The 27,065-nt window shown below is 47.0% G+C and overlaps 1 protein-coding gene across 1 annotated transcript; it reads left to right on the top strand.

Moving 5' to 3' along the window:
• Positions 1–10,701: 10,701 nt before the first annotated feature.
• On the top strand, positions 10,702–12,638 carry PRAME (PRAME nuclear receptor transcriptional regulator). The gene is made up of 2 exons (XM_034989094.1): positions 10,702–11,505; positions 12,416–12,638. Exons 1-2 carry the CDS (start codon positions 10,955–10,957, stop codon positions 12,636–12,638), a joined length of 774 nt encoding a protein of 257 aa, XP_034844985.1. The 5' UTR covers positions 10,702–10,954.
• The last annotated feature ends 14,427 nt before the right edge of the window (positions 12,639–27,065 follow it).

Raw genomic sequence — 27,065 nt, 5'->3', positions numbered from 1 at the left:
CCCAAGACACCTGGATTAGGAAAAGTGCCTGAAATTTGATGAGTCCAGGGGAAATCAAAGACCTTAGTTCTCTCTGCCCTCCAGATCTTGCTGGGCAGAGACCCATAGGCTTTGGGCCAGAAAGTGGGAGGAAAAGCTGCATTGGAACTTAAGGTCCTGAGAAAATCAGTGTGGTGGGTAAAATGCATGCTACCTACAACACCCACCTCAACCGGAGAGGGGGGATCTGAGGGGCTCCTGCTGGTGCTGAGCAGGGAGGTCATTTGGAGTTTTTTTCCCCAAAAGATTTTATTTATGTATTTCACACACACACACACACACACACACACACACACACACACAGCAGCAGCAGCAGCAGAGGGAGAAGCAGACTCCCGGCCAAGCAGGGAGCCCGATGTGGGACTTGATCCCAGGACCCTGGGATCATGACCTGAGCCGAAGGTATTCCTTAACAGACTGAGCCACCCAGGCATCCCTAATTTGGAGTTTCTACTGAGAGAAGCTAGAGGTGTGAATGCCTTCTGCTAATAAAGGAGCATGTCCGGGCTGACAGGCTGGGGGAGGGAAGGAGAGATTGACTCATGGAAAGTGGGAGGTTTCACTGCCATTACCCTGGGAACCTCCACCTCTGTCCCCTGTGAAGACAATATACATTATACCTGCAGACTTTTGAAGTTGGATTTATTTTGGTGGAGGAGAGGGAGTCCTGGGTAAGAGCTAAGATCAGAGGAGGGTGCTCAGCCTCAACTGCTGCAAATGATTTTAGTTGAGGTTGTGTGGTTTACAAGAGGTTACCATGAAGCTGCTCTCTCGAAGGTTACCATGAGGATGCCCATGGAAGGAACATCTCTTGGGTGCAAAGAGCAGGACAGGTACTCAAGAAGGGTCCTTCTATAACTTCGCCCAAGGTGAAACACAGTGATTCAGAACCTCTAAGGCCAGCAAGAAACCAAGACAAAACCCAGGGGTGATGGTTCTAACATAGACACCCAGACCCACAAAAAAGCAGCCAGGGCAGTAAGGAGTGTCCTGATTCTGGTCCCTGATCCTATGAGCAGCAGAGTCTATGCAACCTAATTCTAGATGCTGAGAGGAGGGAAGCACATGTCTGAGAACTCAAGATGGAGGTGAAGGTGCCTCCACTGCCTTTTCTCTCCCACTGGGGGTGAGGGCGTGGCCTCCCTGCTAATCTGCTCTCTGATCCCTGACTGCAGTCCTGCCTCAAGCCCAGATCCTTGTGCTGCCAAGGCCACAGCTGGGTGGGAGAAAAGGAAAGTATCTTCTTCACAGAAATGAATGAAGGAATGAATGAGAGAGTGATTCTTTCTTTCACACCGTGAAAGGTACACGGTGTACACATGATTCTCAATAAATCACCATAGGGTGGATCAGTGCACCCCTATGTCCAAGCCCCTGTTCTATTTTGAAGCAGTCTTATTTAGTGCAGAATCATCATAGAATGCACCAGAGGCACTACCTACAAAATATTTATTCTAGGAAGCATACATGAATGGTCTACATTCAGGGTTTTGGAATGAACTATATATATATATATATAAAACAATATCCTTAATGAAGGTTAATGAAGTTAAGAAGAATGTTCCAGGAGGAGAAAACTATATGGGTTAGACATGAGAAAAGGAAGGGTGTGTGTGGAACCTCCAGCAGGATTCTTGGGAGGAAATAAGATACAGCAAGCCCTTAACAGGGTGCCTGGCACAGGGCAAACGTCTATTAAGAGGTAGTTACTTCTTTCAGGCTCCTGATGCCTTAGGGTAGAAGGTTGAGAACCTGCTCTCTCTACAAAATACGGTTCAGAGCAGGCCTGCTGCAGACTCCTAGTGACTCCACTGGGAAACCAAAATACAAGGTAAAAGATGGGGGTCTTCAAGCTGCTCACTGAGGCAGGGCCGCCTTCCAGCCTTAATCCTTACGCCAAGTGCTGGGACTTCTGTGCGCAAAAACCCTTTTCTAAGGTTCGGAAGCTCGTTCTGCCCAGTTCCCAGAGGCACCCTCCCAGGGTCCAGATGTCTCCGGGGTCCTCCATGCCCCCTCCTCAGTCTCTCCCAACAGGTCTGGGCTGGCTGTAGGCCAGCACCAGAGCCTGGACGCCCAGTTTGCAGACCCGATCCCACTCAGCCCTCCAGGTTTTCAAGCCCATATGGGCGCTATGACCCGCACACTGCAGTCCGGGTGGGTGCCTCTCTGTCCTTCCCAGCACACTCGCCACCCAGGCGACTGGTGCGAGCGGAGCAGGCCCTAACCACCTCCCACGTGATCCCCGGGGAGGAACACGTGACCAGTGTGAGGCGCTCAGGCCCCGCCCAGCCACCCAAGATGCCTTTAGGGGAGCAGGCCCCGCCCCTCCTCCCAAGCTTCCCTTGGTAGGAAGCAGGCCCCTCCCCGCCCACGTGACCCGCAGAAGGGGTGGGGAGCTGGTCAGCCCTGCTTCTCACGTGATCCAACGTGAGGGGGAGAAGGCCCTGCCCGCGGGACCTGCGAGAGGCTGCCAGCCCTTCCCCGCCCGCGCCCCACGTGACCCAGGAAGACGCCCGCGCCTTAGGAAGTTTCGAGGCGCTGCAGTCAAGCTTTGAGTCTTCCGTTTTGGGCTCTTTGTGTCGGACGACTTTCATTCCCCGGGTCGCCCTCCTCAGTTGCCTCGTAGGCTTTGGGGTCGCCTGGGTCCTTAAAATGTGGAACAGGAGCTCAGGGCTCCCGCACCCAGGCCTCAGGACGCCGGGATGTGAAGCTGCCTGGGCCCCGGGGTCCGGCGCTCACCTGCGGTTCAGGTGGGCGTGCGCGATGCGGGGCGCGCCCTGTCTGCTTTGCTTGATGGGGGGTACGGAGAAGTTCCAGAGGAAAGCCAAATGGGCGGACGTCCAGGTGGGTGCAGACTTCTTATCCCAGGGCCAAGGTAGCCGTTCTTTCTTGCTGTAACCACCTGCGCTGCGTGTTACCCTTGACCAAAGACCGCAGGTGGTGCCCTCCTTGGGAGGCAGCCACCAACGCGGTGGGACAGAGGGCACATGATAGGCCCGATTCCCAGCGTTGCCCGCACCTACAAGGACCTACAAGGATGGGCTGACCCTGACAGCCCGCCATGCCCTGCCTCCAGATGCAGCACAGCGCCTGCTGGCATCGAGAGCCATCACTGGTGGCAGGGAGTGGAGCTCAGGTAGCCCAGGCACAGGATGGTGGCCCCACAGTTAGAGCTTCAGCTGGTGGGGAATTGGGATAGTATGCGCATGGAAGGGAGTGCACTAGCGAGCTCAGTAGGTGACGCATTTTGGAAAGCATGACGAATTAGTAATTAGTAATGAGAACGATGGGATTGAATGGCTAGTGCTAGGCTGGGTTGACACCGTAGTAAAGGATAAAGGCAGAGAGCCAACTGGCAATTGAAAGCCACCTTCAGGATCTCCTTGGTAGCAAACAAAGAGGCCTTCATCTTGGTGGGGGTGGGGGGTTCAGGGGAGAAAAGCCAAGGGTCTGGCTGGGACTTAATCTTCAGGGAAGTGGAGTTCCAAAGAAGGTTGAACTCCCAGCCACCGCAGGTCTGCTATACCAAAGTCATCCTGGTTGGGAAAGAATGGCACCCTGGCATGTTGAGAGAGTTATCTGCAATAAGGCCCTGTGATCTGAAATTCTCCTTAAGCCTCTGAGCCCGCAGGAGTGGGCCAACCCACCCTATTAAAAACCAAAATCTTGGGGCACCTGGATGGCTCAGTCGTTAAGCGTCTGCCTTCGGCTCAGGTCATGGTCCCAGGGTCCTGGGATCAAGCCCCACATCAGGGCTCCCTGCTCTGCAGGAGCCCTGCTTCTCCCTCTCCCACTTCCCTTGCTTGTGTTCTCTCTTTCACTGTCTCTGTCAAATAAATAAAATAAAATCTTTAAAAAAAAAAAACCCAAAATCTTGAGGCGCCTGGGTGGCTCAGTTGGTTAAGTGTCCCATTCTATCTCCACTCAGGTCTTGATCTAAGGGTGGTGAGGTCGGTCCCTATGCTGGGTGTGGAGCCTACTTAAAACAACAACAACAACAACAACAAAAATCCTAAAACCTTTTATTTGAATACATTGCAGGGGCATCTTTCACTACGACAAAATACGCTTTTCTTGCTCCCTTCCCCAGTTTCCCTCCTGGCGTGTAGCTAGGGCTGTGTCCCAGCCTAACAGCAGGAGATGTGCTTAGGCTGAGAAGGGAGATAAAGGTACCAGACCCTAAAGAAGCTGAAAGACCTAACCAGCATGTACCAGCTTGAGGACTATGTTTGGGACTGGATTATGGGTGCTTGATAAAGGGGAGGGGGGGTTAAGATTGGGTAAGGTGAATTTATAGATTTGGGAGTATTTTTCTGAGATAGAAGATTTAACATCCTCTCAGGGACCCCAGGAGACTGTGTCAACTTGCTATTAGGATGGATTCCCGGAGCATGAAAGAAAGCAATGGCCGGTGCTCAGTGAGGTTGCAGTTTCAGGACTGCTGACAGGTGGCAGCTGAAGTCTGGGCTAGCACAGTCAGGGAAATTGTCACGCTGGTATAGCTGTGCTTACTGTGTAAGGCCAGAAAACCCTAGCAAATGGGTCTATTCCACAGGAAGCCCTGGCGAACACGCCATTTACCAAGGCTCTAGGAATATGCTGATGAGGGGCAGCAGCGTCATTAAACAGTTCAGTGGTGGTGTACCTGGGTAGGCCAGTGCTGACAAACAGTAAGAGGGGCTGTCACAGAGAGAGACTCACTCACAGAAACAGAGATGGTAGTACCCTGAAACAGTTAAAGTCAGGCGGTGGCAGCTAACCATCAGAAGCCAGGTTTACCCCGTTGACTGTGAGCATGATGTTGGAGTGGCAGCCAAGGCATCTGACCCACAAAGAGTTACAGAAATGATTTAAAGAACACAGTGTCCTGAGGTGCAGAATGGAAGGGCAGCCACCAAGAGTAATAGTCTTACTATCAAAAGAACTCAAGTCTGGATGGTTAGGAGGCTGAGGGCAGTCAGCCCAATACAAAGGCATGATCCCTTGCCACGTTCTAGACCCGAGTCAGTTTTTAGGCCTGAAACCATCTGGTTGAAGAAGAGGCCAGGTCCCCAGAAGGAAGGACCATGTAACTCTATGCAAGGGGACTCAAATTTTCTCAAAGGAATTTACCCACATTTACTCAGTGTCTCAGTTACCTGTTGCTGTGGAATAAGTTAGCCCAAAACTTCGCAGCCTAACTGGTTCTTTTTGCTCTTTTTTTATAAAGATTTTATTTATTTGAGAGAGAGAGAATGAGAGACAGAGAACATGAGAGGGAGGAGGGTCAGAGGGAGAAGCAGACTCCCTGCTGAGCAGGGAGCCCGATGCGGGACTCGATCCTGGGACTCCAGGATCATGACCTGAGCCGAAGGCAGTCGCTTAACCAACTGAGCCACCCAGGCGCCCAGTTCTTTTTGCTCTTATCTCACATGGTTTCTGTGGCCAAGAATTTGGTTGTGGCTTAGCTGGATGGTGCTGGTTCATTGGTGTCTCTGAGGATGCAAGCAAGACCTGGGCTGGGGCTGCAGTCATTTGAAGTTTCAGTTGGGCCTGGCGTACCCACTTCCAAGGCAGCTCCCTCACATGCCCGGTCAGTTTTTGACAAGAGGCCTCATACTTGCCACATGGACCTTTCCATAAGGCCGCTTGTGTGTCTCTGTGACATGAAAGCAAGTGATCCAAAGAGAAGCACAGTGGAAGTTACAGTGCCTTTTATGGCCTAACTTTGGAAGTCACACACTGTAATTTCCACAGATTATCACAGGTCTGCCTTATTCAGTGCAGCAGGGGACTTCACAAAGGCGTGAATGGATAGCAGGAGGCAAGAATCATTGTGGCCATTTTGGGCGCTGCCTACCACACATGGGTAAATGTAAACAAGGGGGACTGGAATATACAAGCAATTTGAGGAGTGGATCGGGGAAAGGGCGATATATAAACAAATTGAATATCGTTGGGTATAGGGTCAGAGTTGACATTAATATCTGGACTTACAAAACATAAGTGTAGCCCACTGTTAGAATTGGGGGGCCTACGGGGAGCCAGATAATAAATAGAATCCCGGGTCAGGATCCAGCTCACAATGGTAACCCTGTGTGTGTCATTGCCCGGTTTGCAAATGTGTAATTGGAATAAAATATTTGGAAGTCAATGCAGTACCCACACTGGGTCTTCATCTGTGGGATAAGAACTATCATGACGGGAGAGGCCAAGTGGAGGCCTCTGTACCTGTTTCCGTCCCTGGTCAAGATAGTAAATATGAAACAGTATCACATGGTAGGAGGAATTATAGATAATATTGTCACTCTTAAGGATGCAGAGGACTAGAGTGGTGGACCTTGTCATATTTCCATTTAATTCAGCGGTCTACCCCTCCAGAAACCAGGTTCATCCTGGAGGTTGGCCAGGATTTCTGTAAACTCACCCCGATAGTAGCCCCAGCCAAAGCTGCTATGACAGATGCAGCTTGCTTTGCTCGAGCCAGATTAATGAAGTCTCGGGTATATGGTGTACAAACATTAATTGGCAAATGTGTTCCTTTCTATCCCTATCAGATACCGTTTGCATTCATATGGAACAGGCGAGAGTATACGTTTAATTTTGTCCCAGGATTGTGCCCTTCCTCCCTCTGTCATAGTTTAGAGAGATCTGGACCACCTACCACCTGGGCATCCACAGAACATGGCACCGATTCACTATTCTGACAGCATGCTAATCGAGCTAGATTAGTGAGAAATGGCTGGCGTGTTGGAGGCCTTGGTAAGAAGCATGCACTGCATCATTGGAGAGACAGCGCCTGTGAAGATTCAGGGATCTGCCGCACGAGAACAATTTGGAATGCCCCAGCAGTCAAGGACATGCTGGGTCATATCATCCAAAGGAAAAGATGAATTATCACCACTTGCACCTTCTATGGCAAAGAAGGAAGCACGATGCCTGGTAGGACTCTTCAGGTTTTGGAGACAACATATTCCATATCTCAGAACACTTCTCTGGCCTGTATACCAGGTGACACAAAAGACTGCCACTTTTTTTAAAAGATTTTATTAATTAGAGAGTGTGCATGTGCGCACGAGCAGTGGGAGGGGCAGAGAGAGAAGCCGACTCCCCACTGAGCATGGAGCCTGACACAGGCTGGATCCCCGGACCCTGAGATCATGACCTGAGCTGAAGTCAGTTGTTTAGCCGACTGAGCCACCCAGGGCCTGAAAAGACTGCCACTTTGAGCGTATCCCAGAATAGGAACATTCTCTGCAGAGTAGCAAAATCTGGGGCGCAGTGAGAGCAGTCCTGGAGCTTGGGCCACAAGACTGCGCATATCTGAGGGGACCAGGGGTATCAGTGGTAGGAAAAGGTACCTTCTAGGGGTCTGGGGCCCGGCTGTGCTGTCTGCAGAGATGACTCATGCGTGTTTTGTAAAGCAGTTCTGGAGTGCTGCTGGGCCCTGGCAGAGGGCCATCAGACATGACATGACCCCATGGCCAGAGCTGCTTGTCATGAGGTAAGTTCTGTCAAACCCACCAAGTCATAAAGTTGGTTAGGTTCGGCCGCCATTCATTGTGAAGCAGAGGAGTCCCGTTGAGTTAGAAGCTGGGGCTGTGAGCTGAACACTTTATCCTCTTTGTGTCCAGCACCCAGCTGGTAAGAAAAAGGAGCCCCCATCTTGGTGGGAGTAACTGACCCAGATTAGGAGAGGATAGAGCTGCTTTTAAACCAGGAGATCCATTTAGTGGCCTCCAGGTATCCCTTGCCCCATTGTGACAGTAAAAAGACAGGTGCCGCAGCCCTCATTGCAAGAGGCACAGTGACAAGGTTCGGAGCTGTCAGAGACAAGGTGTGAGGCAGGCCACCTGGCACACAGCAAGGACAGCGGAGATGATGGGGACCTTGAGGGAACCTACAACGAATAATGCAGGGAAGACAAGATGAGTATCCATTGCAGCCCAAGACCAGCTGCAGTGGCCAAGACTGTCCTTTACCTCACTAGCCCGCCTCTTCTAAGTCTCCCCTAGGATTAGAGGCCACTGGAATCCCAGAGGAGGAAATGCTTCCCAAGCAGGTGAAGTGCATTCCGGCAGTGCACGTGGTAGGAGTTGGCCAGCAATAGATCCTGGGTTTTGTGGGCAAGTAAAGGAGCCAGAGGCCTTAGCTCATCATATCCTGCTGGGCTGATACCCGTGGGCCTTGGGCTGAAAATCCCGATGCAGTGGAAACGATGCATTGGTACCTAGGAGAAGGCCCTGAGAAATCAGTGTGACAAGTAGAATGTGTGCTTATGACATGCCCCTCCACCATGGAGGGAGGTGGGTGAGGATCCTTTAGGTGTGCAGCAGGGAGATGCTTAGGGGCTTCAGTTGGGAGAAGCTGCAGGTGTGAATGGCTCCTCCTAAGGAAGGCATCTGGCAGGAAGGCAACAGGCTGAGGGAGGGGAAGCGAGATTGTCTCAGAAAGTATGAGGAATTCTCACTGCCGAGTTTTGGGGAACCTCTTCTCTGTGTCTTGTGCAGGTATCAGTAGATTATACATCCGTCGTGAAGAGTTTGGTATTGGGACAGACTTTTGCGGAGTGAGAGGGGCATGAAGGAGGGGCAAGGGCAGAGACGCCCCTGAGGGTCGCAGGCATGCGGCTTCCCTGGGGCTGTTCCTTCAGAGAAATGGGACATTTCTGAAGTCCAGGGGGAAGCTTCAGACACAGCCACTTCTGCAGCCAGGGCCCTGGCTGCTTCAGAGGAGCTCTGCTGTCAGAACAATTGGTGGATTGTGACAGGGGCCTGGTGCTCCCTCTCCCGCCCTGTCTGCTCCATGCTGCCTACCGGGCCTCAGTTCTGAGCAGGTGCCCCTTCTCACTCATACATAGGTGGAAAATGCTCAGGCGGGTCAGAGTCCAGTGTTTCGGTGGTTAGAATGATCATCGACCGAACCAGCTCTAGCACACACGAGAGCAGCGGGCTGTAGGATGAGAGCTGAGAGCTGCTCCAGGGAGCCGCAGAGCAGAGTCAGGGTGGGACCCAGAGGAAGGTTGGGCCCAGGTGTGGACTGCTGGCTGTGCTGGTGGTGGAGGGAAGTGCCCGTGTTTGTAGAGACTCCTCCGGTACCACAGGGCCGGCCACGCTCTCTGGCCCTTGCCCTGGGCCCTGCTTGTGGGCATCACTCCTGAGGCCTTTGCAGGTTTGGCAATTGATTTCTGACTTCACCGTCCACACAGGCTTAGGTTTTGGCTTCTGTGGACTGCACACTAGTTCCCCTGATCCACCTTTTTCCAGATACCAAAACTTGGCTTTTTCTTGAAGAGCAGGGATGTCTAACTCCTTCTCTCTGACTTTCTGGTTTTAGCTCTTCCTTTACTTCATTTGGGTTTTCGGGTGGCAGCTCAGAGCACTCGTGTTCAGTCTTCCAAGTGTAATCAGAGTGCACGGGTAGATTCTCTACTGTGTCACTCTCCTTTTGTTCCTGGAAGAAACGCTCTGTGATTCTGCTTCGTTATGAGACACTGCTTCGTTCTCTTTAATAATAGTTTATTTAGGACTGTTGTATCTACTTATACTTGGGATGGTGCTTTAATTTTCCTTTTTCTTGTCTTTTTTGACGGTCTGTGCAGAATTTTACTAGGCCCACAAGAGGAGATTTACATCTTTTTGATTTTTTGAAAATAATTTTCTTGTCTTTGAATTGCGTTGAAGCCTGGTGGAATGTGAGTAGGAATGCACTCTATAGAGCAGGAAGGAGGCCAGATCTGAACATGTGGGAAGTTTCCATTACTGTTTTAGAAGGCCTGCCTGCCAGAGAAGGCAAACAAAACCTCAGAACCTGAGCTCTTACACTGGACTAGGGTAGGGGATGGGTTGTTCAGTCCTCCTTAAAATCACCTTGGAGCTGGGGATGATCTTGGGCAAAGTTCAGGAAATTAAGTTTGAAACAATTTATGCTCTCTGAAGCACAATAAGGAACAGAGATAAAGCCCTAATTATTCTTTAAGCCAGCTGGGATCAGGGTAAGGGACACCAGGTGCCACCAGCAGAGAGAGAGTGAGCTGCAGATTTAGGACTAGAAGTTGTAGGATGGAAGGAGGGCTGGGAGACCTCCGGGGATCTCACTTCCTGCTGAGAAGGGTGGTGGAGGCTGGGTTGTCCTGGCCCAAAAGAGGGAGGCTGAGGTCTGTGAAAATCCACTCAGGATTTTCCCTTACCTTGTGCCAGGTCAGTGAAGATGAGCGGACAAGACCCTCCCAGTCTCTTGGATCTTGCAGCACAGAGCCTGCTGAATAATGAGTACTCAGCTGTCTGTGCCCTGGAGGAGCTCCCTGTGGGCCTTTTCCCAGCATTGTCCACGGCAGCCTTTGATGGGGGACACACAAAGACTGTGACAGCAATGGTGCAGGCCTGGCCCTTCCCCTGCCTCTGTCTGGGATCGTTAAGAGATCAGTCAATAACTCAAGAAGTTGGAAGCTGTCCTCGATGGGCTGGAATTGGTTCCTACCAATGCTGCATGCCCCAGGTAAGTGGAGAGACGGGGTGCTGGTAGGGGCACTGTGAATTGAGGAAGCAGGAGCTGGATTCAGGGACGTGGGGCCCAAGCATGTGCCACCAGGTACAGCATCGATCATTGTGAGGCCTTGAGGCCATTGCTCAGGGTCCCTCTGAGAAGAGAGCCCTGGGGTGGTTCAGAGCTGATCATGCTGCTGAGGTGGTGAAGAGTGTGGCTAGGTTCCTGGGTGGTATCCCCACACTGTATGAAAGGTGGGCACTGAGGAGGGCCCTTCGAAGTCATAGTGGATGGCAGTGGGCAGGGCTGCTGGCTGGCCCAGAGGCCCCTTCCCAGGGTCTCCTGCTACTGGTCTCCTACCAGCCCTGCTCTGCTGGCTGGAAAGTCCCAGTCTCTGCTCTCCTCCTCATTCCTCACAGGAGATCGAAGCTGAAGGTGCTGGGTTTTACCCATGACTTTGAGCACTCCAACTGGGAGGAGTGCTCTGAGACTACTCCCGCCCCCTTTGTCATCACGCACATGTTGGAAGAGCCGGAGGCAGAACCGCTGTGCCCAGTTCCAGAGAACAGCCTCCACATCACCAAGAACCCGTGGAAATCCACACAGACCTTTTTCTCTCGGTGGTTTGTTTGGCTTCTTCCACTTGTCGGGGTTCTCCTCGTACATACTGCAGAGAGTCGAGAAGAGCCATGGCTGTCTGCGCCTCCGCTGTCGGACCGTGGTCATCAACCAGGTGCCATTCCGCAGCCTCGTAGAGATCCTGGGAATGCTGGAGCTGGAGACCATCCAAGAGGTGAGGCTTCATCACAGGAGTAGGTTCTGCTTCCAGTCGGACCTCATCCAGTTCTTCACCCACGTAGGGCAGATGAGCAGTCTGGGCCACCTCGTCATGAACGACATACCCTGGGATTTCCCTGCAGACTGTTTCTCTTTGCTAAGTCTGCTGGGCCACCTTCAGAAGCTCCATCTCATCTTTGGCTGTCTCTCGGACCAGATGCCGAGGTGAGTATGCGGCAAGTCGTCTGAAGGTACAGAGGCCAGGATCCCGGGATGGGTGTCTGGGCATTGCTGCGTCGGTGCAGAGACAGGTCTGGACTTCCCCTTCTGTAAGTCCACAGAGTCACTGCTGGACCCAGACTCCAAGGCAGGGGTCCTGGGCCAGCCATTGGCTCTCCACTGCTAGAGAAGAGAAGGACGCACATTTGAAACTGGCATCTCATCCACTCACGCATTCACTCACTCACTCATTTCACTCATGCACTTAGTCCATGCCAAGCAGACAGCTAAGAATGGATATGAAACCCTGAACAAAATCAGGGTCTTGTCTTCCTAGAGCTTCTGTAGAGAAGGTGAATAAGTATGGTAAGTTGTGAGGGTGGTGTTTGAGAGAGGGAACTGCCCCCACAACATCTAAGCTCAGCTGATCTGGTGAATTCATTCCCCTCATTTATGTCTCTCAGACTTCTCTGTGGCAAGCCCTGGAATAGGGAGCTGTTCTCCTGGGGCCTGGTCTTTGAGTGAATAAAAGCATGGGGAACCATCTTCCTGAATCTTCCACGGAATAAAACCTAGGCCTTACCATGTGTAGGAGCTATATCTAAATTTCATTAATTTTACGACACTTTATGGAGCATGAGTAATAATTGTGTTGATGTGGCTCGTTAGGAAGCTGAGGCTAAGAGGTGTGCCTGACACCATACTCTGAAAACAGAGAGGTCCTGTGGGGAATGGGGAAATGTTTCACTCCAGGCTCTGTGTTCTTAACCACTACAGAAGATGGCTCCCACCATTTGCATCCAGACTGAGGTAGGCGTAGTGCAAATTTCTCAGGCCAGATTTCTGGATCTTTCCCAAATGTATGTAGTGCTAGACTCCAGTTTCTAAGAAGTAAACAGTGTCCATCTCTCCACAGTGGCCTGCGAAAACCGCTGGAGATGCTGGTGATCAATGGATGTAGGCTCACTGAGAATGACATCACCTACTTGTCCCAGAGCGTTCATGCCACCCACCTGAAGGAGTTGGTCCTCTGTGGTAATAACCTGTCCCAAATGGTTCCTGGGCCCCTGGAGGTTCTGCTGGGGGAGGTGTCCGGCACTCTGCAGCACCTGAACTTGAACTTGGAAAAAATGTTTTGAGAAGTAGTTAGGGGGTTTGGAGAGCTTCCACATACTGGGAGGGTGATGCACCCCAACAGGACGAGGACAGAAGTTCCTGCACTTGGATCCCCTCCCCCCAGACCTCACCCTGTGTATCTCTTCATCTGGCTCTTCATCCTTACTATTTATCATCCTTTCCATAAACTAGTAAACCTAAGTAAGTGTTCCCCTGAGATCTGTGAGCCACTCTAGCAAATTACTCAACCTGAGGAGGGGGTCATGGGAGTCTCTGATTTGTAGCTAAATCAGACAAGTTGTGGGTAACTTGGGGACTTAACTACTTGCTATTGGCATCTGAAGTAGGGTGGGGGCAGTCTTGTGGGACTGAGCCCTTCAGCTGGGGCCCGCCACTATCTCCCGGCGGATGGTGTCAGAGATGTGGTGTGACTTTGTTTTTATTGCAGGGAAAAGTCACCACACATTTGGTGACCAGAAGTGTCAAGAGTGCAGTGTTTTGTGTGAGGAGTAAAAGAGACACAGGAGAAAGACTCCCAGCAGGGAAGAACTGGGTTTTTCCCTATGAGGGAGGGAGACAGAACTGGAGTTTTCCTTAACAGTGGCTGCTCTTTTTGAGGGAGTTGGTAGGGGGAGAGCAGGGAATCGAGGCTTCTCTGGAAACATACCAGTAACTGATAGGTGAGTGTGGAGAAGCATCCAGATATCAGGAGAGCTGGGGAGAGCCCTCCCAGGCAGAGAAATGAGAGGTACAGTGAGGAGTCAAGGACATGGAGGATGAAGGCTATGTCAAACCCTTTGATGGTGAAAACGGAGAATCCTCTCTCATGGAGTGGCCCTTTGCATAGAGTCCCCTGGAGAAAAGGAACTGAGCTGAAACAAAGGTGATTAAGGTGGAGGGCAGGGTAATGGAGAAGAATCGTTCTAATTTTTCTTTCATAATAAATGGTGATACCTAAGCGCGTATCTCTTCCCCACCCTACTTCCTGTCCTGCACTTCTTCCCGAGAACTGCCCTTAACTTTGTGGGCTCATTTCACTTCTTCCTCTTATTTTTAACAATTTATACTTTTGTGTTTTCTCTGTCATCTGCAATAGCAGCAGTTTTATTTGCTTATTTCCAATTCTGTGTCTCCATTACAAGTTTTATTCCTTATCACTCAGCCTAGGATCTCCAATATGTTGATGAGCGAGAGTGGGTGTCCTTGTCTCATTCCTGATGTTGTAAGCTATGTCTCCAGCATATGGCAGTTTGAAATGCTGCTGCTTTATTCAGGATGATTTTCACTTTGGCTGTTTTTTTTTCCTAGACACAGGTGTCCCCTGCTTTTTGAAAATTTGCGTTATGCCACTTGAGTGAAAGACTTACATTAGTACCTGTTCCCGCTAATCGAAAGAAATCTGAAGAGGATTTTCAGTTTTACAAAAAAAGCGAAAACATTCAGCGTTTGTTTTGCAGCAAGCCATTATAGAGGCAGCCGGCACCCTGAGCAGCGAGAGTGCCCCTGCCAAGTGCCCCCTGGGAACTCCGCTCAGCATCTTATCGTCAAGCCACCATCGCTGTGAACTGTGTCTGTGAGCATCTGTGCTTTATCTTGGTTTATTTTGTGCTTTTGTTAGCAAGATGTGTGCTAAAGACAAGTCTAGAAGAGGTTATTTTTTGGGTCTGGGAACATGAAGATGTTTTCCATATAAATTAATGGTATTTGCTGTGCTTTACACAGACATTTCAACTTACAAAAGGTTTCATAAGAATGCTCTACTTTCGGGGGCGCCTGGGTGGCTCACAGTTGGTTAGGGGTCTGCCTTCAGCTCAGGTTGTGGTCTCAGGGTCCTGGGGTCGAGCCCCACGTTGGGCTCCCTGCTCAGCAGGGAGCCTGCTTCTCCCTCTGCCTGCTGCTCGTCCTGCTTGTGCGCACGCTCGCACTCTCTCTCTCAAATTAAAATCTTCAAGAAAAAAATAGAATGCTCTACTTTTGGATAGCAGGGGAAATCTATAGTCTCTAAAAGTTTAGTAGAATTCTCTGTGAAACTCTCTGGGCTTGGTGCATCCTATAGGATAGATTCTGATAACTTTCTCTACTCCTTCTATGGAAGTTAATCTGTTAATTCAGTTGCATGGTACATTCACAGTGTTTTGCAACCAGAACTACTATTTTCCAAAACTTCTTCACTCCAAATAGTCTCTTACCTTTACACAGTACTTCTTATCCCCCCCCCCCCCCCCCCCCACCATAATGAAGTGGCTTAAAACAACAAATATATTCTTTCACAGTTCTGGAGGCTAGAAGTGTGAAATCAAGGTATTGGCAGGGTCGTGCTCTCTCTGAAATCCCTAGCATATGTTGCCTATTAGACCTTCTGATAGACCTGTTAGACCTTGCCTATTAGACCTTCTGGTAGCCCAGGCAATTCCTTGGCTTGTAGCAGCATGTGACTGCAGTCTTTACCTTCATCTTCACATGATTGTCTTCCCTTCTTGTCTGTGTCCAAATTTTCCTGGTAAGAACACCAGTCATATTGGAGGAGGGGCCAGCCTAATCAAGTATGACTTCTTATTAGATTGCATCTGTGAAGACTTACTTCCAAATAGTCACATTCACAAGTACCAGGAATTAGGCTGTCAGGTAATCTTTCTGGGGGGACACAGTTCAACCCCAACGTAATATGGTCATCTTAATAAGAAGTCCTCCAATTCAACAACATAGGATATTTTTCTATTTCTTTAGGTCTTTAGTTTATTTCTATTTATTTATTTTATCTCTATTTTATAATTTTGTAGTTTTCAGTGTACAGATATGTCACCTCCATAGTTCAGTTTATTCCTAAGTATTTTATTCTTACTGATGCTATTATACATGGAATTGTTTTCTTAATTTTTTTGGTGGTTCATGGCTAGTGTATAGAAATACAGCTGATTTTTATATCCTGCAACTTTACAGAGATAAAATCTTATTTCTTCCTTTCCAATTCATACGCCTTTTAGTTTTTATTTGCCTAACTGCACTGTCTAGAATTTCTAGTACTGTGTTGAATAGAAGTGTTGAAAGCAGACATGCTTGTCTTGTTCCTGATCTTAGGGGAAAAGCTTTCAGTCTTTTACCATTGACTACAGCATTGCCTGTGGTATTTCCTTAAAGGCCTTTATTACATTGAGGTATTCTGTTTCTTTTTCTAGTTTATTAACTACTGCTTTTTATCATAAAAGGGTATTGGATTTTGTCAGATACCCAACAGTCGAAATGATCATGCGAGCTTTTTCCCTTCATTATACTAATGTGGTGTATTGCATTAATTTTTGAATGTTAAACTGTCCCTGCTTTCTGGGGGTAAATTCCATTTGGTTATGATGTATAATCATTTTTAAATGTCGTTAGGGGTGCCTGGGTGGCTCAGTTGGTTAAGCGACTGCCTTTGGCTCAGGTCATGATCCCGGAGTCCTGGGATCGAGTCCCACATCGGGCTCCCAGCACATCGGGTAGCCTGCTTCTCCCTCTGACCCCCTCCCCTCTCATGCTGTTTCTCGTTCTCTCACTCTCTCAAATAAATAAATAAAATCTTTAAAAAATTAATAAATAAATAAATGTTAAGTTGTATTTGCTAGTATTTTGTTGAGGATTTTAGAATCAGTATTCGTGAAGGACGTTGGCCTGTAGTTTTCAATTCTTGTAGTGTCTGTCCTTCTTAAGTGTCAGGGTGATGCTTACCTCATACAGTGAGTTAGGAAGTTTTCCTTCCTCTTCAGTTTTTTGGAAGCATTTGTGAAACATTGGTGTTAATTGTTTAAATGCTTGGTAGAATTTACCAGTGAAACTGTCTGGTCCTGGGTTTTTCTTTGCTGGAAGCTTTCTGATTGTTTCAGTCTCCTTAAAAGTTCTAGATCTATTCAGAACTTTAATTTCTTCATGATTCAGTCTTAGTAGGTTTTATGTTTGCAGGAATTTGTCCATTTTTTCTAGCTTATCTAATTTGTTGGCATACAGTTGTTCATAGTTCTTTCTTATAATCCTTTATTTCTTCTTAAATCAGTTTTGCTGGGATATCATTGACATATAAAAATTGCATATATTTAAGTTATGCATTTGGTGTTTCACGATATGTGTATATATTGTGAAATGATCACCACAGTCAACCTAATTAATATATACATTACTTCTACTTAGGTTGTGTGTGCATGTGTAGGGAGAACATTCAAGATGTATTCTCCTAGCAGATTACATGCGTAAAATAACAGTATTGGGGGCACCTGGGTGGCTCAGTCTCGTTGAGCGTCTGCCTTCAGCTCAGGTCATGATCCCAGGGTCCTGGGATCGAGCCCCCCATCGGGCTCCCTGCTCCATGTGAAGCCTGCTTCTCCCTCTTCTACTCCCCCTGCTTGTGTTCCCTCTCTGGCTGTGTCTCTCTGTCAAATAAATAAATAAAATCTTTAAAAATAAAAACATAAAAAAAAAAACGTTATTGTTAACTATCGGCACCATGAGGTACATACATTAGATCTCCAGAAATTACTCATCTTGCATAACTGAAACTTTGTATTCTGACCAACATCATCACATTTCCCCCCCACCCCACCCCTGGCCACCACCATTCTACTTTTTGCTTCTGTGAATTTGAATATTTTATTTTATTACTGTTTTTTTAAGATTTTTATTTGAGAGAGACTGAGAGAGAGCATGCATGTGCACAAGTGGGGGAGAAGGAGAAGCAGACCTCCCGCCAAGCAGGGAACCCAATGTGGGGCTCGATCCCAGGACCCTGGGATCATGACCTGAGCCAAAGGCAGACCCTTAACCGACTGAGCCACCCAGGCACCCAAATTTGAATATTTTAGACTCCACATGTGAGATCATTCAGTGTATCTCTCTTCTGTATCTTGTTTATTTTGCTTAGCATACTGTCCTCCAGCTCCATCCATCCTGTCACAAGTGGCAGGATTTTCTATTTAAGGCTATTACTCCATCATACGTGTATATAAATGTACTTCAACAGACAAATGGTTAAAGGAAATGTGATATTCTTTATTCATTCATCTCCCGACAGACATTTAGGTCATTTTCCTATCTTGAATAATGCTGCAAAGAACATGAGAGTGCAGATACCTCTTTGCTCTTCTGCGTTCAATTCTTTGGAAACATTTACCCAGAAATGGGATTACTGGATCATTTGATAGTTCTACTTTTAATTTTTTGAGGAATCTCCATACTGTTTTCCATGTTTGTACTAATTCGTATTCCCACCAGCAGTGTATGAGGGCTCCCTTTTTCCACATCTTCACGAACACTAGTTATCTTTTGTCTTTTTGATAAAAGCCAACCAAGCAGGCCTGCAGTGATACCTCATTGTGGTTTTGGCTTACATTTCCCTGATGAGAGATGTTGAGAACCTTCTCATGTCCCTGTTAGCCATTTGAATTTCTTCTTTAAAGAGTGCTATTTAGGTCTTTTGCCCATTTTAAATCAGGTTACTTACACTTTTAGTATTGAGTTGTAGGAGTGCCTTATATATATTTGGTTATTAATGCCTTATTGGATATATGGTTTGCAAACATTTTTTCCCATTCCGTGGGTTGCCTTTTCACCTTGTTTCCTTTGATATGCAGAATCTTTTTAATTTCATGTAGTCTCATTTGTCTGTTTTTGCTTTTGCTGCCTGTAATTTGGTGTCCTATCTGAGAAGTTATGGCCAAGACCAATATCAAGAAGATTTTTCCCTGTTTCCTTCTAGGAGTTTTGTAGTTTCAGGCCTGAGGTTTAATTCTTTAATCCATTTGAGGTGATTTTTGTGTATGATGTTAGGGGTATAATTTCATTATTTGAATGTAGCTACCCAGTTTTCCCAGAACCATTTGTTGAGGAGTATCCTATCCCCATTGTGTGTTCTTGGCACACTTGTGGAAGAGAAGTTGGCTGTAATGTGTGGGTTTACTTCTGGATTCTCTCTTTTCCATTGCTTTATCTGTTTTTATGTGGTGGTTGCTATGTAATATGATTTCAAACCAGAAAGCATTATGTCTTCAGCTTTGTTGTTCTCAAGATTGCTTTGGTATTTGCGGTATTTCATGGTTCCATACTAATTCTTTTTCAGTTTTTCTATTTGTGTATAAAGTGTCATTGTAAAAAGATTTTGGTAAGGGTTGCAATGAATCTGTACATTACTTTGAGTAGTATGGACATATTAACAATATTTTTCCAATCCACGACATTCTAAAACATTGATGAAGGAAATTTTCAAAGACACAGTGTTTTATAATTTTATGAAGCTTTGTAATTTATAAAGACATCAATGTTTTATAATTTTCAACACATAGAAGTCTTGCACCTCTTTTATTATTTCCTAAGTATTTTTTCTGTTGCTATTATAAATGCTTGTTTTCTTAGCTTCCTTTTTAGATAGTTCATTCCTTAGTCTTTAGAAGTGAGAATTTTGTATGTTGATAATTGTAGCCTCTAAGTTTACTGAATTTGTTCTAGTAGTTTTTTGTGGATTCTTTACAGTTTTTTACATATATGATGATTCTATCTGCAAATAGATAATTTTAGTTCTTTCTTTACGATTTCTATACCGTGTATTTTTGTTTCTTGGCTGATTGCTCTGGCTAGGACTTCCAGGACAGTGTTGAATAGCAGTAGTGAGAGTGGGGAACCTTGCCTTGTTCTGGATCTTAGAGGAAAATCTTCCAGTTTTAACTCATTGGTTATGATATTGGCTGTAGATTTTTCATAGATGTACTTTATTGTGTTGAAGTTTGAGAGACTTTATTTATCATGACTGGATATTGAATTTTGTCAAATGTGTTTTCTGCATCTATTGAGATGATGTAATACTTGTCTTTCTTTCTGTTTGTATTGTGTATCACATTGATTGGTTTGCATGTGTTGGACCAACCTTGCATCCCAAGGATAAATCCCACTTGGTCATGGTATATGACTCTTTCGATGTGCTATTGAATTTAGTTTGGTAGTATGGTTGACCCTTGAACAGCATGGGGGTTAGGGCCACCAATCCCCTACACAGTCAAAAATCTGTATAACTTTTGACTCCCCTCAAACTTAACTACTAAAATAGCCTACTGTTGACCAGAAACCTTACCAATATGATTAACACATATTTTATACGTTATATGTATTATATACTGTATTCGTACAATGAAGTAAACTAGAGACAAGAAAACATTAAGAAAATCATAAAGAAGAGAAGACGGGGCCGCTTGGGTGGCTTGGTCGGTTAAGTGTTCGACTCTTGATCTTGGCTCAGGTCTTGCTCTCAGGGTCATGAATTGAGCCTCACCTCGGATTCCACACTGGGCATAGAGCCTGCTTAAGATTCCCTCTTCCTCTCCCCCTCCCCCCGACTTGTGCATACACTCTCTCTTCAAAAAAGAGAGCGAGAAAGAAAATTCATTTACAAGTACTGTACATATACTTACTGAAAAAAATTTGCGTATCGGTGTACTGGGTCAGGACGGGTGGTGGCAGTGGCAGGCCCGGCCCTGGGATGGCAACGTTCGGCAGCTTGTAGCCTCGGCTCAGTAGTGGCAGCTGCTGGTGGGCCCAGAGGTGGCAGCAATAACCTGGAGCTAGAGTATAGCTGCTACCCCATCTGCCCGCAGGTGTACCACCAGCCATGGTCAACAGCCACTGTGGCCAAGCTTGAGTGTGCCGGCCTCCAGGAGGCCATGGGGCCAGGGCACCACTACAGAGAGGAGTCCACACCCAGCCCAAGAGGGGCCCAAGGCCTGCAGTGACCCCAGCACAGCCCTAGAGCCCAGTGCATGGAGGACTTGGGAATGGGGGCGCCAGGGTTGTGGGGCTCCCTTTGCGGCACTGTCTCCGCCCTCTGGGCACCTTCTTCTACTTGAGCCCAGCCTCCTTCCTGCCAGCCCCAGGAGTTCAACCCAGCCACCGCATTAGTACATGAGGCAACCTGCACCCTGCCCAGTCCTGGGTCCCCCTAGGGGGGATGCTGGCAGCCTCATTAAGCCTCTCTAGGTATTCAGAGGGCAGCAGGCATGACCTCAGTGCCAAAGGCCTTCAGTTTGATCTAATGCAGTTGTAAATAAATGCCTCATGGCTTATGCTGTCAACTCTTTAAAAAGCCACGCAGTTCAAACCTGTGGTGTTCGAGGATCATCTGTATATCCTATTTTTTTCCTTAAACATACGTACCTATGATAAAGGTTACTTCATAAATTAGGTACAGTGAGAGATTAACAACGAAGTTAATAATAAAACAAAAAATTTTAACAATATACGCTAATAAAAGTTATGTGAATGTGGTCTCTCTCTCAAAATATCTTGTAGGACCATACTCTTCTTGTGATGATGCGAGATGATAAAATGCCTATGTGGGGAGATGAAGTAGGTGAATGACGTAGGCGTTGTGATGTAGTGTTAGGCTACTGTTGACCTTCTGACCTTACGTCAGAAGGAGGATCATCTGCTTCCAGATCACAGTCAGTCGTGGGTAATTGAAACCATGGAAAGCAAAACCATGGGTAAGGTGGACTACTGTATATTCACTGTGATCCTGTGATATGGGGTGCATATATATTTACAGTTCTTATATTTTACTATCTTTTTATCATTACATAATGACATTCCTTGTTTCTACAGACAGTTTTTGACTTAGAGTCTATTTTGTCTGACATAGGCATAGCCATCCATTCTTATAGTTACCACTTGCATGGAATATCTTTTTCCATTCCTTCACTTTTGGGTTCAGGTTGTGTGTATTCTTCATGTAACATGAGTCTCTTACAGACGGCATGTTACTGGTTCTTGTTTTATTTATCTACTCTATGCCTTTTGAATAAAGACGTTAACCGTGGGGCGCCTGGGTGGCTCAGTCGGTTAAGCGTCTGACTCTTGGTTTCAGCTCAGGTCATGATCTCAGTGTCCTGAGGTTGAGTCCTGTGTTGTGCTCCTCACTCAGGAGGGAGTCTGCTTGAGATTCTCTCTCTTCTCCCTCTGCCCCTGCTCCACGCAGGTGCATGTGTGCTCTCTTCAAATAAATAAATCTTTTCAATAAAAGAATTTAATAGTTACATTTCAAGTAATTATTGATAGATGAGGACTTACTGTTGCCATTTTGTTAATTGTTGCCTGTTTTGCAATTCTGTTTTCTTTCTTGCTGTCTTTATTATTTGATGATTTCTTTATCTTTTGTGTATCTATTACAGATTTTTTCCTGCATGGCTACCATGAGAGTCTTCTTGATGGCATCTAGAATGGTCAAGCCTTTCCAGAGGTTTTCAGTTTATTTGGCCCATATCCATCAGAGGAATCACTATGGCAGCTTTAGCCTTACAAAATGTTTTTTTTTTTTAAGTTTTTTTTTTTTTTAAGTAGTCTCTACACCCAACATGGGACTTGAACTCACGACCCTGAGATCAAGTCTCATGCTCTTCCAACTGAGCCAGCCAAGCGCCCCCAAGATGTAGTTCTAAATAAGACTTGAAAGTCATACTTCTTGATCCATGGGCTGCAGAACAGATGTGTTAGCAGGCATGAAAACATTAATGTTACTGTACAACTCCATCAGAAGGCATCTCCAGGTGCACTGTCAGTGAGTGGTGATATTTTGAAAGGAATCTTTTTTTTCTTTCCTTCCCCTGAGCAGTACGTCTCAATAGTGGTTTTAAAATATTCAGTAAACCATGTTGTAAACAGATGTGCTGTCTTCCAGGCTCTGTTGTTCCACTTATAGAGTATATTTAGCATAATTCTTAAGGGCCGTAGGATTTCTGGAATAGTAAATGAGCAATGGCTTCCATTTAAAGTCACCAGCTGCATTAGCCTCTAACAAGGGAGTCAGCCCCTCCTTTGAAGCTTTGAAGCCAGGCATTGACTTCTCTTCTCTAGCTGTGAAGTCCCAGGTGACGTCTTCTTCCAATATGTCGGGTTTTGTCTACATTGAAAATTTTGTTGTGGGGCCCTAGGTGGCTCAGTTGGTTAAGTGTCCGACCCTTGGTTTCTGCTCAGGCTGTGATCTCGGTTGTGAGATCGGGCCCCACGTTAGGCTCCGTGCTCCGCGTGGAGTGTGCTTGGAGTTTCTCCCTCTCCCTCTCCGCCCCTCCCCGCTGTGCACTCACAAATGAGCACATGCTCTCTCTCTAAAATAAATTTTAAAAAAAATTGTTTATTGTAGGCACCTTCATGAATGGTCTTAGCTTGATCTGTATAATTTGCTACAGCCTCTACATCAGTCCTTGCTGCTTCACCTTGCACTTTTTATGTTATGGAGATGGTTTCTTTCTTTAAACATTAGGAACCAACCTCTGCTAGCTTCAGACTTTTTTCTACCACTTCCTTATCTCTCTCAGCCTTCATGGAATTGGAGAGAGGTAGGGCTTTGCTCTGGATTAGGTTTTGGCTTAAGGAATTGTTGTGGCTGGTTTGATCTTCTATCCAGACCACTAAAACTTTCTCCATACCAGCAGTAAGACTTTTCTGCCTTCTTACCGTTCGTGTGTTCCCTGGAGTATCCCTTTTAATTTCCTTCAAGAACTTTTCCTTTACATTCACAATATGGCTAACTGGCGCGAGAGACCAGGCTTTTGGCCTGTCTAGGCATTCAACATGCTGCTTAAGCTTAATCATTTCTAGCTTTTGGTTTAAAGTGAGAGACGAACAGGTGTTCCTTTCACTTGAACACCTAGAGGCCATTTAGGTTGTTAATTGGCCTAATTTCAATATTGCCATGCTCTAGGGAATAGGGAGGCCCAAGGAGAGGGAGGGGGAGAGGGGACAGCTAGTCAGTGGAGCTGTTGAACACAGCTTTCTCAGTGAAGCTCACCTTCTTAAATGGTCCTTAGGTGCGGTCCATGGCACTCCAAAACAGTTGCAATAGTAATATCACCGATCACTGATACAGATCATAACAAATACAATAATGAGAAATTTTGAAATATTGTGAGAATTCTCAAAATGTGACACACAGATATGAAGTGAGCAAATGCTGTTGGAAAAAATGACACCAATAGACTCGCTCAACACTAGGTTACCACAGACTTTCCAATCTAAATCACAGCATCTGCGGGGTGGCTGGGTGGCTCGGTTGGTTGAGGATCTGCCTTCGGCTCAGGTCGTGATCCCAGGGTCCTGGGATCGAGCCCCACATCAGGCTCCTGGCTCCGCGGGGAGCCTGCTTCTCCCTCTACCCCTGCTCATGCTCTCTCTCTCTCTGTATCTCTGTGTCTCAAATGAATAAATAAAATCTAAAAAAAAAAAAAAAGATTCTCCCTTCCATTCTACCCCTTCCCTCACCCTCTCTCTCTCTCAAAAAGAAGAGTTGATAGCCTTATGGGGGGGTTCCTCTTGTATGTGACAATTTGTTTTTCTCTTGCTGACTTTAAGATTCTCTTTATCTTTAAATTTTGCCATTTAAATTATAGTATGTTTTTGTGTGGATCTTTTTGGGTTCTCTTGTTTAGTATTCTCTGTGCTTCCTGGATACAAATGTCTGTTTCCTTCCCTAGGTTAGGGAAGTTTTCAGCCGTTATTTCTTTAAGTAAGTTTTTTGCTCCCTCTTCTCTTTCTGAGACTCCTATGAATGTTAGTACATGTTATGTTGTCACAGAGGTCCCTTAAGCTATCCTCACTTAATTTTTTTTTTTCCTCTGCGCACCTGGGTGGCTCAGTCAGTTAAGTGTCTAACTCTTGATTTTGGCTCAGGTCATGATCTCAGCACCATGTCAGGCTCCACGTGCAGCAGGGAGTCTGCTTAAGATTCTCTCTCTCCCTCTGCCCTTTCCCACCACATGCTCTCTCTCTAAAATAAATAAATCTTTTTAAAAAAAGATTTAATTTAAGTAATCTCCACACCCAACATGAGGCTCAGACTTACAACCCCAAGATCAAGAGTCCCATGTTCCATTGGCTGAGCCAGCTTGGTGCCCCTGCTAGGTACTTTTGTATTTTCTAACTTTGTTGAAGTCCTCACTGTGTTCCTCCTTTCTTCTCCTGAGGACAGTGAGCATCTTTATGACTGTTACTTTGAACTGTTTATCAGGTAGATTACTTATCTCTATTTCACTGAGGTCTTTTTTCTGAGGTTTTATCTTGTTCTTTTGTTTGGAGTATGTTTCTTTGATTCCTCATTTTGCCTGATGATGTGTTTCTATATATTAGGCAAATTGGCTACCTCTCCCAGTCTTGGAGGAGTTGGCTTGTGCAGGAGATGTTCCATGGGGCCCAGTAGCAATCCCCATCCCCACGCCCCCACCCCTCCCACCCCCCCACCCCACCCCACACCCCACACCCCTGTCACCAGAGCCCGGGGCTCAAGGGACCGCCCTGTGTGAGCTGTGTGCATCTGTCTGTTTTGGCAGGACAGTGGCTGTGACTCTGGTGGGTGGGACTCCCCATCCCCCACTCAGCACAGCTGGCTGGGGCTGCAGGGGGGACAGGGCTCTCCCCCTAGCCTGGCTGGCTGGGGCCCTGAGGCTGCTGTTACGGCTGTGGTGGTGGGCAGGGCTCCTCCCTGGGCCTCTGGCTGAGGTGTTGCAGTACTGTTGCCCTGGCTGGGGCGGTGAGCAGGATTCTCAGCAGTGCATGCCTATCAGCATCAGCAGGTTGGAGTGAGAGTTCCAAGATGCCACCTTCCAGTGTTGGCACTAGCAAGGTGGAAAGTGACTGCAAAAATGGCGCCCAGCAGTGTCTCCCTCCCTAGAGAGTATGTATATCTGCAGTTTCCTGCCTCTCCAGCAGATGCCCTAGGGTGAGAAGTGGGTCTCCTTCACCTATGTTCTAGGCGTTTTTCCAGCTGGTGTTTTATTGCAAGACCGCTTGTGAACCCTTTAGGAAAGTGGGTTCTCTGTTCTCTATAGCTCTGTAATACTAACAATAATAAAACTACTGTAAAAACTAACAGTAATAAACTGTTAGTTTTCAAAACCCAGCTTTTTGGGGGCTCCTGTCTCCTGTGTAGGACCTAAGGGTTGCAGTTCCTGATGTGGAATTTCAACTCCTCACTCCTCAGGGAGAAGTTCTGTGGTTTTTTTGTTTTGTTTTTTTAAAGGTTTTATTTATTTGAGAGAGAGCACAAGCAGGGGAAGTGGCAGGCAGAGGGAGAAGGAGAAGCAGAAGCAGACTCCCTGCTGAGCAGGGAGCCCGTCGGGCTGGATCCCAGGACCCTGAGATCATGACCTGAGCCGAAGGCAGACGCTTAACCGACTGAGTGACCCAGGCGCCCAGAAGTTCTGTGTTTTTAATACCCCTCCCATTGTGGATCACTGCACTTGAGGTGGGGTTTTTCTTTTTTTTGATAAGACCTTGTCTCTGCCAGTTCTACCTGTCAGAATGCTATCATTTTGTCCCTCATTGTGGAGGTTCTGTTGATCTAGTTTTCAGGTCTTTTTCTGAGGAAATTATTCCATATGTAGCTGTATATTTGTTGTGTCCATGGGAGGAGGTGAGCTCAGGATCTTCCTATGCCACCATCTTGAATCCTCCTTCCACTATCTACTTTTCTTTTTTTTTTTTAAAGATTTTATTTATTCATGACAGACAGAGAGAGAGAGAGAGAGAGAGGCAGAGGGAGAAGCAGGCTCCCTGCAGAGCAGGGAGCCCGATGCGGGACTCGATCCCGGGACCCTGGGATCATGACCTGAGCCGAAGGCAGACGCTTAACCATCTGAGCCACCCAGGCGCCCCTCTACTTTTCATTTTTAAAGAATAGTATGCCAAGTATAGGATTTTTGGTTGGCAGGTTTTTTGTTTTTGTTTTCTTTTTTTTTAAGATTTTATTTATTTGTCAGAGAGCGTGCACAAAGCAGGGGGAGCAGCAGGCAGAGGGAAAGGGAGACTCCTGGCCGGGCAGGGAGCCCAATGGGGGGCTCGATCCCAGGACCCTGGGATCACGACCTGAGCCGAAGGCAGACACTTAACCGACTGAGCCACCCAGGCGTCCCAGCAGTTTGTTTCTTTCAGTTCTTCGGATATATCAACCCACTGTCACCTGGTCTGCAAGGTTCTTTTGAGAAATCCAGTTATAGTTTTATTGGTGGGGAGGGGGTGGTTCCTTATGAGATGGTTTTCTCTTGCTGCTTTTAAAATTCTATCTGAGGGGCGCCTGGGTGGCTCAGATGGTTAAGCGTCTGCCTTCAGCTCGGGTCATGATCTCAGGGTCCTGGGATCGAGTCCCACATCGGGCTCCCTGCTCCTTGGGAGCCTACTTCTCCCTCTGCCTCTCTGTCTCTCATGAATAAATAAATAAAATCTTTAAAAAAAAAAAATTCTATCTGAGGTGCGCCTGAATGGCTGAGTTGGTTAAGCGTGTGACTTGATTTCAGCTCAGGTCATGATCTCAGGGTCGTGAGATCGAGCCGCACGTCAAGCTCCACACTGGGCATAGAGCCTGCTTAAGATTCTCTCTCTTCCTCTACCCCCCGCACTCACTCTCTCTAAAAATATAAATATAAGATAAAATTGTATCTGATTGCTGCTTTGACAGT

The sequence above is a fragment of the Mirounga leonina genome, unplaced genomic scaffold (genome assembly GCF_011800145.1).
Source record: "Mirounga leonina isolate KUSES-001 unplaced genomic scaffold, KU_Mleo_1.0 Mir_481, whole genome shotgun sequence".
Classification (NCBI taxonomy): Eukaryota; Metazoa; Chordata; class Mammalia; order Carnivora; family Phocidae; genus Mirounga; species Mirounga leonina.
This window is presented reverse-complemented; position numbering and strand designations above follow the sequence as displayed.

Bases quoted from the DNA above. Each gene is read 5' to 3' on its own strand.
- PRAME (XM_034989094.1), top strand. From the start codon at position 10,955: ATGACTTTGAGCACTCCAACTGGGAGGAGTGCTCTGAGACTACTCCCG. The intron at 11,506-12,415 runs GTGAGTATGCGG...ATCTCTCCACAG, and splicing joins CTCTCGGACCAGATGCCGAG to TGGCCTGCGAAAACCGCTGG.